The following is a 16,431-nucleotide window of genomic DNA, read 5'->3' as shown; positions in this document are numbered from 1 at the left end:
TCTTCCAAATTCTGACTACCTCCATGAAGACAATCCAAAGAGCACCAAGCAAAACAGAAGAAGGATATCCTGCATGCATTGTGGACTCTTTTGCCTTTTGGAAAATACAGGGTTCAAAAGCATTTAATAAAATCTCTGTCAAGTCTGAGGACCTCCCTAGTAGCATTCAGTGATACACAAGTATTCAGAAAATATTATATCTTTGACTTTTTGAAAATGGTCCAATTCAAAGTGTTTCTTATGCGGTAGAGCCATAGTTATATCGGGGGGACAATGTGAGCCCATCTTCCTTGGATCCTCCTGTAGACTGGTGATGGCAATAGGGTGGAATGGGGTAGATTGGGGCTGGAATGGGGTGGTTTATAATGCCTCCAGCCTTTCACAAGCACCTCAACAGCACCAGTCAGCATACAGGTTATTTCAGTTAAAACACTGAGGCTAGAAGCAAACCCGTAAATACCCAACAATAACATAAAACAATTAACAAAGTCCTATGTACCATAGACCTTTTTTTTGGCACGCTTATTTTATATCTTTACTATTAAAAAAAACTTTACCAATCACTTTGACTTAAAAAGTTGTCAGATCTTCCCTTTATGTTCTGAAAACCTGAGATATCAACTAAGATTTTGAAGAAACAGAAATGGCAGTATTGCTTGTAGTGTGTATCCTAAATTTCTCTTACTTTTTAAAAGCATTTTTTAAAATCCTTGACTTGTCAAATAGTTTCCTAATGTCCATAATAAACTAAATAATAAATAGGGTACCTTTGGAATAGACAAAAAAGCACCCTACATTTATGTCTTTTTAAGAAAAGATTGTGGCCTCAATTCAACTTCATTTCAGATGATGGTGCAGAATAATAACTCTTACTCATCTCTCTGGGCATTCACTGGCATGCAATTATATGACAAGAAATGGGTACCCAATTGACCATTGAGTATTACTACCAGACAGAAAGTGTAGTGTATTTACATGGCTATCTGTTCATCAAAGCACTGAAGTAAAAAAATAATGAGCTGATAATTAATGTGCATGTGCCTCAAGATGTGCAGAAGAGCTATGCTATAACATGAATGAAGCTCTGGCTCTTCAAAAGCTCGAAAGCATAATTAGGAACGCTTGAGTCAAGGGAGCACAGGGATTAAAGGGATTTTCCAATTCATTCCAGTGCTCAACTTCGCTCTTCAGAACATCAGAAAGATTAAAAGGAAGAGAAGGTTTTCTGACCCATAATTTCCCATTACTCCAGGACCAAGAGCCAAGAACCTATTCTTGTCAAGTTAATTGGCTGATGAGGAACAATCAATTATTGAATTCATGAGGAATCATCAATAATGTGCTGATAAGCACAGGCACATGAAAGGTCCACCTCAAAAATGGAATGGAAGAATCATTTATCAATAGTTTTACATCTGAATAACTTCACCAGGTCTCAGGTCACCTTGAGTTAAATACTGTCATTGGAAAATTGGCTCTTGCCACAACAATTAATGAATCTTCTATTTTTATCTGAGCACTACACCTCAAGGATATACATCTAAAATGATTTGAATGTATATAATTACACTGTAATTGAAGTGAGACCCTCAAAAACTATAAAGGAACACAGGGCCACCAGCATTTTTGAGGTTTGTGACTTAAGTTTTGATCGTTGTGAAGGAGACTGTCATAAATAGAGCTCTGTGTTACTCTGGAAACAATTCAGCTGTTTCTGTGCAAAACTTTATAGCTTATAAACACATTCCATTCAGACAAGGTACTTAAAAAAAATCCCCCAGTTGCTGCATTAAATAAGAAATCTTTCTCTTCTATAAGAAGCTGCTTGAATCTTTCCTATTAGCCTGTTTCCACTGTGGGTCTTTACCTAGATTCTTGCTTTTTACAGTTTTATATACTGTATGCCTCTTGAAAGGAATGAAGCCATATCCATTAAAACTCACAAAAAATAAAAACAAAACCCTAATACTGCACTTTTAAAGAATTACATCAGCCAGAAGTTTGGTATAAACTAAAACGAGACATAGATCACAATGGCTGCTTCTCTGCACTGAGGATTTCTGTGAAACAAGGGGTACCATATGAAGTAATAAAACTTAATTTTTTCTAAGTAGTCTGTCTTTATCTTATGGCTTTATAAATGGATTCCTTTGTATAAATGTCCTGCAATGTTTGCTATTAAATGATGCTTAAAATTAAGAAGGTCACTAATTATCTTCTTAACGACACATAAACAAATAAACAAGAAGCTCCCTTCTTTTTTGGCTGGATATCTACACAGGAAAGTGGATCAAAAACAAAAACCAACAAGAATACAATAAAATAAATCCTTCTTATATTTACAATACAATGCTGTCAAACTAAGCAAAATAAAGGAAAAAGAGAAAAAAATAGAATTTTGGTTCACAGCAACAACAGAGAGGCAATGAAGCTGGCTAGTGTTTTTGTTCCTCTGTCCTACAGTACTACAGGCAAGAGACTGATTCTGTGGAAAAAAGCAATATAAAAATACACAACAAAATTGTGGCTTTTTCTTCAGAATTTAGATAATGCTCTAAAAAACTGTAGTATTTGTTTCACTCTATGAAATGGAATGAAAGCTACTAAAATTCATACCTCAATGGTTGCGGAAGCAGGACACACATCCTGCTTCTCGATTATCATTAATCAAGCTCCCTGGGAGAACAGTATATATTCTGTTTGTACACGAGTTGGTGTGTAAAAAGATTTTTTTTTTCTTTTTAAAATGTTTTTTTTCTTAGAAAAAGGAGCAGTCTCTAAAGCACACTGCTTCCGGTCTTCAGCATCATTTCACCTGTCGTCTCTTTGCCTTGGTTTCTGGAAAGTCTGTTGTGTGATCCTGTATTGCCGTGTGGAGGCTTCCTCAAAAGGAAGGTGAAATCCTCAGAACCAGTACCTGACCTCTATTGGTATCGTTGTTTTCAGTTCATCATAAAAAAAACAACTCACCAAAACAGACTTTACCCTATTGCTCCCCCTTCCTACCATGTACCCACACTCCCATCCTGATTTTTTTAGGCACGTTTTCCCGGAAAAAAAACAACAAACATCTACAGTGTTGTGTCTAGGTGATGTGCTGGCAAAAATAAAAGTCATCAGAAGTTCAAAGTTCAAGCTCTGGCAGACGGTGTTTGTGGCTCCCTTTAGTCATCCCTGTCATTGGGAGTTGGCCTCTTCCTGGGCCTCAGAGGCAGATTTCCCCTGGAGCAATCCCTCCTCCTGCTCCTCTTCGCCCTCTGCTCTCTCCTCTCTGCTGCCACTTTCCTCCTCCTCCTCCCGGATGGATCCCGGAGGGGCGGGGAGCCGCCCTGTCTCCTCGGCGCTCTTCTTCGCCTGCTCCTCCAGGCGCTGCTCCTCCTCGATGACCTTCTTCCACATCGCGTGGTTCTCCATCAGGTGCTGCGTGATCTGGCAGAAGATTTTCCTCCTCTTCTTGGGGACTCTTTGCTCTGTGAAGAGACGGGGAAGCGAGAATCAGAAACCCCTGTCCCGGCCTCGAGTCTTACCTGAGAGAAAGGGCCAAGACTGGAACTGGTGTCCACAGCTCCGCCTTCCATTTCCTTTCAGTGCCTCATTGAGGAGAGCATTTGGCTCTTTAGTCAATTTCTATTTTTTTGTTTTTCTTGTTTCAAATGTCAATGATTTGTGTAATATTTGGCTTTTTATTTACTTGAATTGAAATGGTTTCATTATCCTAATTGAGTTCAGTGCATTCTGCATTATAACCTTCTTGAAGATGAAGATCTGTCCCTTTTTGTCTTTCCCCAAATATTCTATGATGTGTACTGTAACCTTCCAGAAACTCATCCTCCTGGCTCCCACTCACTGATCACTCCTCACTTCAGTTCGTGTTCTTTTGAACTGATCAGTCTTATGGGGTTTAGGAGTGTGTAGTATCTCATCAGTGGTTTGTTAATGATATGAGTATTAAAAGCAATTAAAAAGATGTGATTCGTTTTTTTAGTCCTTCACTGTGACTTTTTTTGTGTTGTAGCATTGGTTTTGATAAATCATACCGGAGCCAAGACCAGATATCCTGCTTTTCTAGTGGTTTTTAATACTCATTGCATCACACAACCATGGAGCAGGCACAATTGTGCTTTGTAAAAGTGTTAAGACCCTTCATAGGTGTTCCATTTTGTGAATTTACAAAATAATGTATGCACATTTGTTAAAACTTAATATTTTATTCGAAACCTGAATGCTCAAACTGAAGACTTCTAATGGTCAGATAAATTAGCAAGGTTCTTAACGGTTACATTTTAAATAAATATTACAGTAGGGGGTGGCACGGTGATGCGGACGTTAGCCTGTGCAAACCTCCCATCATTGGGGCCTTGAGTTCAATTCCTGGGGTGCTACCCGAGAGGAGTTTGTATTTTTTTCCATGAATGTCATCCTGTCCAGGGTGAATCCGGATTTGTGGTCATTGCTTGCAAGGTTAGGCTCCAGCTGCCCCATCACCCCAAGTTGGAAGAAGCTGAAATACTTCACTTATCTTGTTTTTTATATGGGTTTCTACTATCATTTTAACTTGATACCCCATTATTGTAATATGACACAAGAAGCACAAGAAGCAAGGGGATCTGCTGTCCCAATTTCGCAGATCAGTTATTAAATCTTGGTAACAAAATAAATTCAGTATAGAAAATTGATGGTATAGAAAATTTGTAGAAATTCCTACCTAAGCACACAATCGTGAACTTTGTGAAAGTACTGTAAGTCTCCTTATTGTTGCAAATCCCTGGTCTTGCCATGGGCGATAAATCTTTTATCTTTTTTCACTTCCGTGGCGGCTCTTAAAAGAGCCTTTGTGTTCAAGGGAAATTCCCACGAATTGTGACATGATGTGGCCCTTCCTGCTCACTAGTCACTGTAATGACTAATGTAATGTGATGTACTGTAGGAGTGAAAAAGTACAGGTCGTGCAGCAGACATTTCACCGTTGAAACTTTCCAACGTGATCTGTATGCAGAGTTAACAAGTAAGTTCAATTTATTGGCAATACCATCTTGAAATCAAGAGCAATATTTCTATTGGATTAAAAGAGAAAGATTCACAGGCCTCCTTGTTTACAATGTAATAGGGCTGCAACACAAAATGAGACAAGTTTTGTGGCCTCATTTTGAAACAGAACATGGCACTGCAAAATAGCTGGAAAGTTGATCTATTTTGTGATGTAAATAGGAGGTTTTACAAGTTACTGAGTACATTTTACTTTTATTGTGGTTTGAAATGCACTCATCAATGCTGATTCTTTCTAACCTCAAAATATAAAAATAGCATTGCAGTTCTCCTTTAAACTGGAGTTTGTCTTGATAAGGCCAACATGCCTAAAAACCGAAAACTGAACTGAACATCACAAAAACTTATTTAGTGAGTGATTTTTTTAAAAAAAGAAAGAAAAACATATTTCCCATACGTGAGGCCTCAGAACTGTCAGAAGCATCTTCCTCAGTTGTGTCATCCTCTTCTTCATTTTCATCTGTGTCACCTTCATCCTCATCTTCCTCAATCCAGCGTCCTGGCATCAATCCAGAGGAGTCGTAAGAGTGGCAGAGCGGCCCCACAATGTGAGTGATGAACGATTCCTGGAGTTTGGCCAACTGGGGAGCAGAACGGTCCATGAAGGGGCTGATGGGAAGGCCGAGGCTGGATTCTTCATCTCCCTGGAACATATTGAATTCATTTACTAAACACCTTCCAGAAACATGAACCAGATGCCAACTGTCAAGACTGTGTGTTTAATATGAATGTAGTATTTGACATAAATTTAATATATAATAGGTACATATACTGTACATGTGCCCAGCTGCACATGCTGTATAATCATCAGAACCTTGTGTTTGAAATTAGGTTATTCACTACTTCATTAAATGTATTTTTAAACTCAATAATTTCCCAATCATGCCTCTTCCAAGTTAATTGGAATAAACATAAAAAGTCTGCAAACAAGAAAGGCCATTAGGATGATCTACTGTAGCTTGTTTTGTTGCTAGTAGCTAGTTGATCTGGGGGTTTCGACATCGTAGCTGGGCAGTTTGTTTCAAACTGTCACAGCTTTTGGTGTACTGAAGTGCCTCAAAACACTTCCTTCTATTTGAGATTTGGAAATGTTTTCAGTTATGTCAGTGCACACAAGGATTGGGGATTTTGAATACCTGAAACACGTCCTCTTGTCCTCTACTTGCACCCACCCCAATTCCAGAAACAAGGTTTAAATCCCCCCAGTGTGTTGTGTATATTGTACTATGTATTGCCTTGTAATTTGCACTATATGTATCCTGTCTACAATGTCTATGTCAGTGTCCCGTCTGTCCTGCCTGTATTTGCACCGTGGACCAGGAGGAATATTTCGTTCCACTGTATACTTGTATATGGCTGGAATGACAAATAAACATGAACTTGAATTTGTAGTCTTCTGTATTTAAAGACTAAAAAAATAATAAGTCATTACACCTATATAGCACTTTCCTAGACACTCCAATCAAAGCGCTTTACAGGTAATGGAGACTCCCCTCCACCACCACCAATGTGCAGCCCCACCTGGATGATGCAACGGCAGCCATAGTGCATCTGATCCCCACACGTCAGCTATCGGTGGGGAGCAGAACAGAGTGATGAAGCCAGTTCAGAGATGGAGATTTTTAGGAGGCCATCATTCATTAGTAAAGGCCAATGGGAAACTTGGCCAGGACGCTACTCTACTCTTTTTGAGAAATTATCACAGAGAATCAGTACCTCTCTTTTATGTCTCAGCCGAAGGACAGTGCTTTTTTACAGTATAGTGTACCTGTCAATACACTGGGGCATTAGGACCCCCACAGACCACAGAATGAGCATCCCCTGCTGGTCCCACTAACACCACTTCCAACAATAACCTTAGTTTTCCCAGGAGGTCTCCCATCCAGGTACTGACTAGGCTCACACCTGCTGAGCTTCAGTGGGTTGTCACTTGTGAGTTGCAGGGTGATATGGCTGCTGGCTAAGCCTGTCAGAGTATGGGAATATTGTACATGTCAGGAGATGTATTCAGGTATTCAGAAACCTTGAAGGTACTGATGAATTCAACTCAGGGGACTTGAGCAAGAATACAATGACCCACTGACAGAAATGGAAATTACATTTAGGAATGCCCAAGAGAGAAAGTAGGATATACTTCTTCCCCCTTCAATTCAGGAAGTCAGCTACTGACTCCCTAGTTAGTAGGTTGAAGATTTCTCTGTGGGAACTTTTATTAAGTAGACTGATGAAATTAATGAATCATTACGCTACTAGGCCTACTGGCCTCTTCTTATTTGTAATTCTTTCTATGTTCTTATGTATTTATTTAAACTCTCTTTCAGGTTAATTTAAAAACACATCCCACCATCCTATGTTATAACGTATTTACATGATATGTAATGAAATTAAAATGTTACCACCTGTTTTTATTTCTATTTCTTTTTTTAAATATGAAATTTATTCTTGCTGCTTTTAGAATTACCTCACTTCTATTTGATGACAGCTACGCTTAGGTTTTGTAGATAAATTGTGAGCATTTCCACCATCTCTCTGCAGTACAAATTAGTGGGTCTGTGATTACAGCCTTTATTCCTCCAGTTGCTGTCTCAAGGGAAAATCGTGAATCACCTCACATAAAAAAAACATTTACTGACTTGATTCATTCATTTTTTGTGTTGTTTTCTCCCCATGGATAAAGGGTCTTGCCTAATTACCGCTCTTAAGCATCATTGAACTTAACTGTTACGCATGAGCAATGCACCAGCACGTCATTGCTTCGGTAAACTGCAAGAAAGGTTTGGGCATGTCTGACGCAAAAGATGCTAGATGCTTGCTTCTGAATCCCCACTCCTGGGTACTCCATTAAGGTATTTACTTTACACAACACTGAGACTGTATTATGAAGAAAACTCAAGTATCTTGCTTCCTATGTAGCAAACAAAGTGCCCTGCTGGCTTTCAAGAAATGCTGTTTTAAAGCTCAATTATCCTGTAACTCATTTCCTATTGGATGACAATAATGGCTGTTGTTTCAAAGATTTTCTGCAAGTTCCTGTGACAGTGGAGTGAGAGCCTCAAGACGTTGTGCTTCTCTCTGCCCTGACAGGTCCCCATTTTCCTATTCATCATGTGGGAAGGTTGGAGATCATGTAAGTGTTGATGAAGTCAGCCTCTAGCCCTGCCATGCCAATTCTCTTGCTGATCTACAGGTAAAAGGTGACCCATCAGTCAACAGCAATAGGGCTGCAATCATGAAACGCCTCTGCTCTTATTAACGCATGGAGCATCACCCATATGACTTTTGAAAATGTCCATACAAATCTACAATGCAGCAGAAATACTACAGCAAGTGTAGCTTTCCCAGGTTTGGCTTGCAGTGGGTTTGTCTCCCCTTTAAGTCTGATGCCACAGGTTGTAAACATTGAACTACCCGGTAGTTGGTGATTACCTGGCTTAAGGCACAACATGAGCCTTCTAAGGCTCAAAAACAATGTGATTTTCTGAAGTTAGGTCCAGTGCATAGAGACAGTTGAGGTGTTATATAGTGTATGTCCTGGTAATCATTTAAGTGGCACCCTCGCTGACCTGCTCGTAGAACTCATTGACAATGCCCTCAGTCCACTGCAGATGGAGCTCTTTACATTTTGCTGGACCGTTTATGTCAGCCAACTTGATGCACATTTGACACACCAGCAGACGGTCATTTTCATTCGCCCACTCAATGCCGGAGCCAACTTCATCATTCACCTATAGAGAAAAAAACACAGTGCTATTACCATTTTTTACAACTATATTGATGATAAAAATAGTATTGTTTTTTTTTAATTATTTTTCTCATTTTTAAAGTAAAATACTGCATTATATGAATGCTTTCCACAAAACTAAACCTTCTCCTAGCCCGGCCATGACTGCAAACATGCTCATCATGCTCTCTGCACAAAAGATAAGAACACTGCTGTATGATAATATTATCTTTCCTTTGTATAAACGAGAAGAAATGAATGCTGGATAGTTTATAATCTTTTAATCAATTTTCCATAACTTAGTCCAATACAGGGTTGTGGTAAGCTGGAGCCTAGTCTGGCAGAATATGGGTACAAAGTAGCATACAGTACATCCTGGATGGAATACAAGTCCATCACTGGGCATACATTTACACAGGAACAAATAATAGGTGTATTCCATTCTGAAAGTAAGAAAGCAAACAACATTTCTGCCGTGGAGCCTTCTTCTTCTTCCTCACACCTGAAGAAGGCTCCATGGCCGAAACGTGTTTTCTTTCTTCTCTTTTCAGCGCGGAATAAACCTATTACTTGTTCCTTTGCAGCCCATGCATGCTGATGCAGCTACCCACCTCAAATACATTTGCATACCCACCTATAGGGCGCACAAATCAGAAACATCCATTAATCTGTATTTGAACTATAGGAAAAAACAAAAAATAAGATCCTCCGATCACAATCTAACCCAGGATCCCAGAAATATGAGGTAGCAGTGCTAAGTGGTCTGGCTTATGCAGAAGGATTAAACTCTTTGATCGACAATAAAAAACACTTAGAAGAGACTTCATGTAGGAAAAACATAAGAAAAAGGTAGAATAGAAAACAGTCCACGTTAAAAATATTAGAAATACCTTGGTACCCTTCCCAGGAAACCGGGAAGCTGACACCAACATTTCAAGGATCAATCTCATGAGGATCTAGGGGTAATTAGCTACAAGTATTGATTAAGATCACAAGCTGGGTGATCTTAACTTCAATTTTAGCCTTGATGAACATTCACTATTACAGCATGAGCAGGTATTCTGAGCAAGAGTGAAAAATCTTAAGGAATTTGTGTTTTACTTGCTCAGGGTCGCCAATGTGTTGTTTTTTGTAATCGTGCATGTCCCAGGGCCTCTGATGATTACCTTTGCATTGAATTCAGCCAGAAAATCAAAGTGTTTCTTCAGGTCAGTTGCCAGTATGGCCTCAATGACCAGGAAACGAAAGCGCTTGAACTCCACATGGTCCAGGTTGACCAGGAAGTTGTACTCTGGGCGGGACATGAAGAGGTTCCAGGCAGATGCAGCGTGATGGTTCTCCAACACTGAGCGGTCATTATAAAGCACCGCCTTAAGGAGAGAAAGGGACAGAGAGAAATGCAATTGTTAAAGATGAGATTCCCTTCTTTGACGGCAGGAGAGCACAAGGCCAGTCCTTGAGGGCTCAAACTGTTTTGCTGTTAGTTTCAGCTGTAAACAACTTGGCCTAATCATTAGATTTAATATGTCATTGGTTTCAGATGCTTTAAAGATGCTGTACGACTTGCTTCTCTATGGCCCTTGAAGACCTGGATGGTGCACTCCGTAAAACAGAGCAAGAACAATAAAGAAAAAGGACTCAACACACTTTTCTAAGTGAAACTTGTCCCTCTTCTTTCATTTTCTGCCACACAGGAGTCCAGGACCAGGACTAAATAGCAAAAGTCTTGTTTGTAATCATGGTCTTAAAACAAAAATTACTATAATTTCACTCTCTCAGTAACCACTCATAACCAAGCTATGGTGCAACACAAAGATAATTTCCACAAAGATTACTGCATTATTTGGGTGTCGTTTTTATCCAAAATAGACGAACCTTTTACCCATTTATACAGCAAAGTATTTTACCAAAGGAATTTGGGATAAGTACCTAGCCCAAGGGTCTTGGATGACCTGTGTCCCGATGAGGACTTGAACCTGCAACCTTTCAGCTATAAGACCTGAACCCAAATGGGTGTTCCGCCAGAATCTGACAGATGCAGACGCACTCTGCTGAGAGGCAGTTACCTGGGGGGCGCTGGTAGCCACGAGGAAGGCGTTGGTTCTCCCTGGATGGTCGTAGTCATGCATGGCAGCTGCCACGTACAGAGCCATGAGCTCCAGCGCCGGGATCAGCCCCGACAGGCAGCCGTACCTGTCCTCCGCGGCGCTGTACGTCTTGGACAGCACGTAGCCCATGTGGCTGTGAGTGATGCCGCTGTCCGAGTCTGCACAGTCACAAGCACAACAGGGACATTACGTCAGTGGAGGACATGTGCTGGGTGTGCACACTTATAGATATCTGTATTATATCTGTGGCAGCAGAAAACCTCCTGACGTCAGCTGTTCATCTGAAACTTGTTAGCGAAATGAGCAAAACGCTACTAATCCGACAATTGTTTTGCAAAGTATATGGTTCTAATCTTGGAATGTCATCTCAGCAAGCACATGCATGGCTATGGGCCAATATTTGCAGATGCCTATTTTACACCATTGAATCTGTTCATAGGAATGCAAAATAACACCACTTTGTTAACTGTGTTTGAACCCTTTGTGGTGATTGCACTGAACATCATTTTCCAGTTTTGGTTCTATCTGAGACGACCAAAAATCAGACGTACAATGTATTCTAATCTGGTTCAAATGAGCATCTTACGTTAACCCAAACTATAAACACACACATGTACAGTGTACAAATTTTCATATTTAGGTGAAACTGCAAGGTTGCACAAGTGACAGTCTGAAAGGTGGTTTAAACATACCAGAGTCACTGGAACCATGATCGTTGATGAGATTGGGAAGGCCAGGGATTGGTTGAGTAGTAAGGTACCAGACTGCATGCAGAACATCTGTAGCATGGATTCGATTGTGATCTGTGTTGTAAGAACATCTGGTGACATCACACGTCTGTACCACTAGATGGAACTATGACTCTACTTATTGTGAAACAATTTGTTTTAGAAGCAGGCATTTGTCTCCATCTTATGGTTGATTAAAGAAACTACTATAGCGTGAGGAGAAAGGATTAAAAATGATTACATATGAGATAATAAACAAGAATGTGGTGTGTCTTGATTAGAAAATGACTTGGATATATATTTATTTGCAAAGTTAAACTTCAGTATGAAAAAATACAAATACACCAATTGAATTGTAATTGAGAAACTTGTAGCAGAATACAGTACTGTATGTGTTGGGTTCTCTTACACAGACTAAATTGATTTCAGTTTCCTGGAGATGAAGAAAACATTTAGGGAAATGTATATTTGAATCATGTAAGATCAGGTGAAGTAATAAGACATAATTATATATCTTTAACTTTGTGTAATGAAATAATTACAGTGATAACAACCTTTAACCACTTTGTAAACTGTTTTGTAGAATTTTGTATCCACAAAGATGAATAAAATGGTGTGTTGTACATTTATAATTTAACTGGTACCTAATTATAAACACACTTGCAATATACTGTACTTACATCTGATTGCGTGTTATATCTTCATATAAACATTCACGTACGTTTATAATCTTCTATCATCAAAGCCTACTTACAAGGTATATCTCTGTATCCATTCTCAAGCGCATGAAAGTAATTCATGAATTCCCGGACAGGGATTTTAAATGTTTCGAAAAGACCGGTGTCCTCAAAAAGCCTGTAGGAGACCTAAAACACAAATACAGGTTGATCAGAGATAACATATTTTATTCCACTGCATTGTTCGGTCTTTCATGAACAGTTATCTTGAGTGGAGGAGCTGTTCCCAGCTCAGCCTCTGGGCAGATGTGAAGGCTGTTGTTGCCAGGGAATAATGAAATAAAAAAATCCCCTTTCTTCTCCCTCTTTCATTTCTTCTGAGCCATTGTATGGGCATTTTTATACATGACCTTGTCTTATCTTTTGCCTTCCATAAAAAGAGGTTTATAGCTATGTTACCTTGCTTGAAGCGTGTACAAATGTGTTGCAGTAAAAAATAAAAGCTTGCACATAAATGCAATTTTATCTCACTTCAGGTTTCCAGTGTCTGCCTTTTGCTATTTATTGAACCTTATTGAATTCAGGACCCATACAGTACCTTATTCATTGCCACCATTTATTCATCCTTATAGCTTATGTGTTATCATATTTTGTTTCCATAAAAGAAAAACAGATTTTTATTGATACTGAATAGGCCAAATATTGCCATTTTAAGAACAAGGAATCCAAAGGAATTATGCTTCCACTTTCTTCCTGTTGATAACAGACTCCCAGCAACAATCCAAATCAGACTGACCATCTGAACTAAGGTATAATGCGGGCAACATAATATCATCCCCTGTGACACAAAGTATTCACATTTCTTAAAATATCCTATATGAAAAACAATTTAAAAATCACTGAATGTCCGTGTTAAACTGAAACCAAACACTGATTTAATGTAATGCTCTGGTGAGGCCCAAATTACAATACAGTTTTCCACTTTGGTCATCACTATTCAGCATTACCTCTGTATGACAGCTACAGCTAAAAGGAAAATCTTTATTCTCCCATAAATGAGGCTGGAAAATGGAACTCATTTTCCATCATCTGCGGTCATTTCCAATAAAAAAACCCTTTCCATTTTTTTCTAAAATAAGAAGAGGCACCAGTAATCTAAGTACCCCTTTATTTACTCACACCAAATAAGAGCTTTTACTTTTTGCCATATTGTTTCTTGTGCAGCATATCTGGCTCAGTCATAACTTCAAACACTCTTCACAAACCGCGAAGAGTCCACATGCAATTTAGAAGTTATGATATACTGTTAAGTATCCACCTTTTCAGCTGTTCACAGTATATTGCCCACGAATGGCTCTGAGTTTTCTGTATTCGATTTCTCCTTCTCTGCTGGCTCCACCAGTGTCCAAACCACCATCTTGCTCAGCTCTGGTGTGTATTTGCTTAGCCAGCACAGCATTTTTTAAAGATGCTCTTCTCCTCAGAGGCTCTCTGAAGCAGACTGACCTATCTGTCAGTGTTTTAGAATATTGAGTAACATTGTATCGCGTCCCCTTCACTATCCTCCTAATGGCTTTGCAGGCAGAGTGCCATCTCTCATTAGCCTTTCTCTGATCTGGTCCTTTCTTTTCTTTTCGCTGTGTATTTTTACGGTCCACGAAAAAGGCTGGGTAAACAGCATTGGAGCCCAAAGTGCTTCAGACTATCCACAAAGCCAATCTGCGCTGCACTGCCTCCAGAAACCAGCTTAGCCCTGTCTTGTAAGAAACTTCTGCAGCCCATCAGAGACGACAGGTCAATGCAATTCACTCTTCTTCCTCTGAACCTCTTCCAAAATATGCCACGGTCTGCATCATAGCAGAGCTCATCCAGTAGGATGGATTGGCAAGGAAATGGCCCCACTCCTCCTCCTCACTGACCTGGCAGTTTAGTATAGCCAATCAATATGTCTATCAAGGGGGGAGGTAATTGGAGTATTAGGAAAAAACCTGTGTAAATAAAAGGAGAACATGCAAACTCCACCCATAGGCCCCCAGTCCAGAATTGAACCCAGGACACTGTGAGGCCAACCATAAAGACTTCATATCCTTAACCAACATAGGTGCCTAAATGCAATGGCAGCTGAGTATGTCTTGGATTAAATATATTCTTAAAGAGGCCTAAGTTCACATAATCATATTCACCTTCCCTTAGACCTGAATAAGATTTGATCGCATGAAAGGAGCTGAGCAGCTGTGAATTAACCTTCAATAAAAAAATATCTCAACCTCTGATTTTTCTACTGGTTATAATTAATGTGTTCTCTCCCATTTCAGAACACAAAGACTTTGAGGGGATGTTCCCCTGTACCGCAAGATCACAAGCATGTCTTCACAGCAACGATTTTGCTTTCATTTTGGTCCAGACCATTATTTCAGTGCAGACGGAGCTTCCTGATTAAATAATGCAGAACACCTCTTCATCTGAGGCTGTGACTGTAAAACAACCACAGTCACATCTGATCTCCACCGGAGAGATTTATTTATTTATTTTTCTTCTGCAAGTACTTGGAAAACATGCCAAGAGAGAGGAAGTACAGTATATTTGATAGAGTAGGGAAAGAGCAGCTTTAAAATTATACTTCCTTCTCACTTCAGAAGTGAACACTTAAGACAGTCTGAATGAGGGTTTGACAGCCCATGTTTAACTGATCCCTTGGTTCCTTCTACCATTTAGACTTTGTACAGGACTGTGGAACTCAAAGATAAAGTACCAGATGCTGTGATGCATATTTTCTTTTTGTTTTCAAGATAAATCTAACCTGCTCAAAACCACTCAACACATTCTTCAAATATCCCAAAGATGGATATTTGCAGACATTAAAATTAAAGTCAATAAGCCTCTTGGTGTTACAAAAAACATCTGTTCTCTGTGAGTTCTTTCAAGATTTTTTCTCTAAGGTGGTCATTTAATCTGTTTTATTTCAATCATAACTGTTCACTATTCCAGAGTGCAAAGTGCCCACAGAGGAAGAGAAACTATAGCAGTGCTTTGCAAAGTATATAGCTTTCACATGGAAAAATCCCATCACCTCTGACTCTACAATATAAAATGCTTTTCAGTGAATTATACAATATGCATTTACTGAGCAATGCATGAGTGAAGATTAAGGTCTAACTCGAACAGCAATAAAAAAAAAATGAGAACGATAGTACCATGAGTAAGTGAGATATTCAGTCTGGCTAATTTTGGCAGAGAGATTTATAGAGTATGTTGTTTCATTGGAAAAGGCGACCTTGCTTTTGCAGAGTTTGATAACTCACATTTCATATGGTACAGTATGTGATAGGAGCTGGTTGATTTACAACACAGTTATGAAGAGATGACCACATTGATATTATTAAGTTAGAGCCTGGTAAGTCTGATAAGAAGTAACCTGAAATACAGTATATTGAACTACAGTAATCTGCTGTGCCAAAAGCTCTGTCTAAAACTAAGGAAACTGAAAGTCATTTTCTTAGGACTTTTCTCAAGTTAGCAACTTTAAACAAATCAGCTGTTCTTGCAGTGGTTCAATGCAAGTGGCCCAGGTATAAGATATATTTGATGCACTTTTTCTACCTGCCACATTAATGGAAGGGGGCAGCGTGGTGGGGAGCCAGTGAGCGCTTGACGCCTCACAGTTCGGGGGTTCTGAGTTCGATTCAGCACTGGGATGCCTCCCCGGTGGAGTCTGCATGTTACTTCCATGTCCACATGGGTTTTTCTGGGAGCTCCGGTTTCCTCCCATGGTCCAGGGATATGCTGTGCAAGTTAATTGCAGTCTCCCCCCGAAAGTGTGATGTGTCCTAAGATGGACTGGCATTTCATCCAGGATGTAGTCCCATCTTGCACCGTGTGCCTAGGACAAAGCAGTTCCTGAAAATGGATGGCTTAAATAAAGCTCCAGTAAAAGAATGGGTGTAACTGCACGCTCTCAGGCTCCAATTCACCAGTTAGCGTTTGATGGCTGCTTGCTTTTGTGTTATCACATTGCTGTGGTGTTCTTCTTTTTCCTGTCGGGGTCTCTTATCGGTCGAGAACGCCAAGCTATTTTCTCTGCTCCTCTCTCCCTTTGCAGCTCGAGACTGCTGCAACAAGGCAGAGCCCTCTCTCCCAGGGTCAGGTTCTCA

General features: G+C 39.7%; 1 protein-coding gene across 2 annotated transcripts in view; it reads right to left on the bottom strand.

Moving 5' to 3' along the window:
• Window positions 1-2,725: 2,725 nt before the first annotated feature.
• pde3a (phosphodiesterase 3A, cGMP-inhibited) overlaps window positions 2,726-16,431 on the bottom strand; it is a 162,388-nt gene continuing 148,682 nt past the window's right edge. Inside the window, exons 8-14 of one of the 2 annotated variants that reach the window (XM_088923445.1) lie at window positions 12,358-12,469; window positions 11,568-11,678; window positions 10,834-11,033; window positions 9,934-10,137; window positions 8,610-8,771; window positions 5,444-5,690; window positions 2,726-3,470 (exon numbers count right to left, since the gene is read on the bottom strand). In XM_088923445.1, coding sequence (XP_088779571.1) covers window positions 3,178-3,470; window positions 5,444-5,690; window positions 8,610-8,771; window positions 9,934-10,137; window positions 10,834-11,033; window positions 11,568-11,678; window positions 12,358-12,469 — 1,329 coding nt within the window. In that variant the 3' untranslated portion in view covers window positions 2,726-3,177. The remainder of the gene's footprint in view (window positions 3,471-5,443; window positions 5,691-8,609; window positions 8,772-9,933; window positions 10,138-10,833; window positions 11,034-11,567; window positions 11,679-12,357; window positions 12,470-16,431) is intronic. The other variant, XM_088923444.1, reaches the window with a different exon arrangement.

Source organism: Atractosteus spatula, chromosome 8 (assembly GCF_055471065.1).
Source record: "Atractosteus spatula isolate fAtrSpa1 chromosome 8, fAtrSpa1.hap1, whole genome shotgun sequence".
NCBI lineage: Eukaryota > Metazoa > Chordata > Actinopteri > Semionotiformes > Lepisosteidae > Atractosteus > Atractosteus spatula.
Note: the sequence above shows the minus strand (reverse complement) of the source record. Positions and strands in the feature narration are given on the sequence as shown.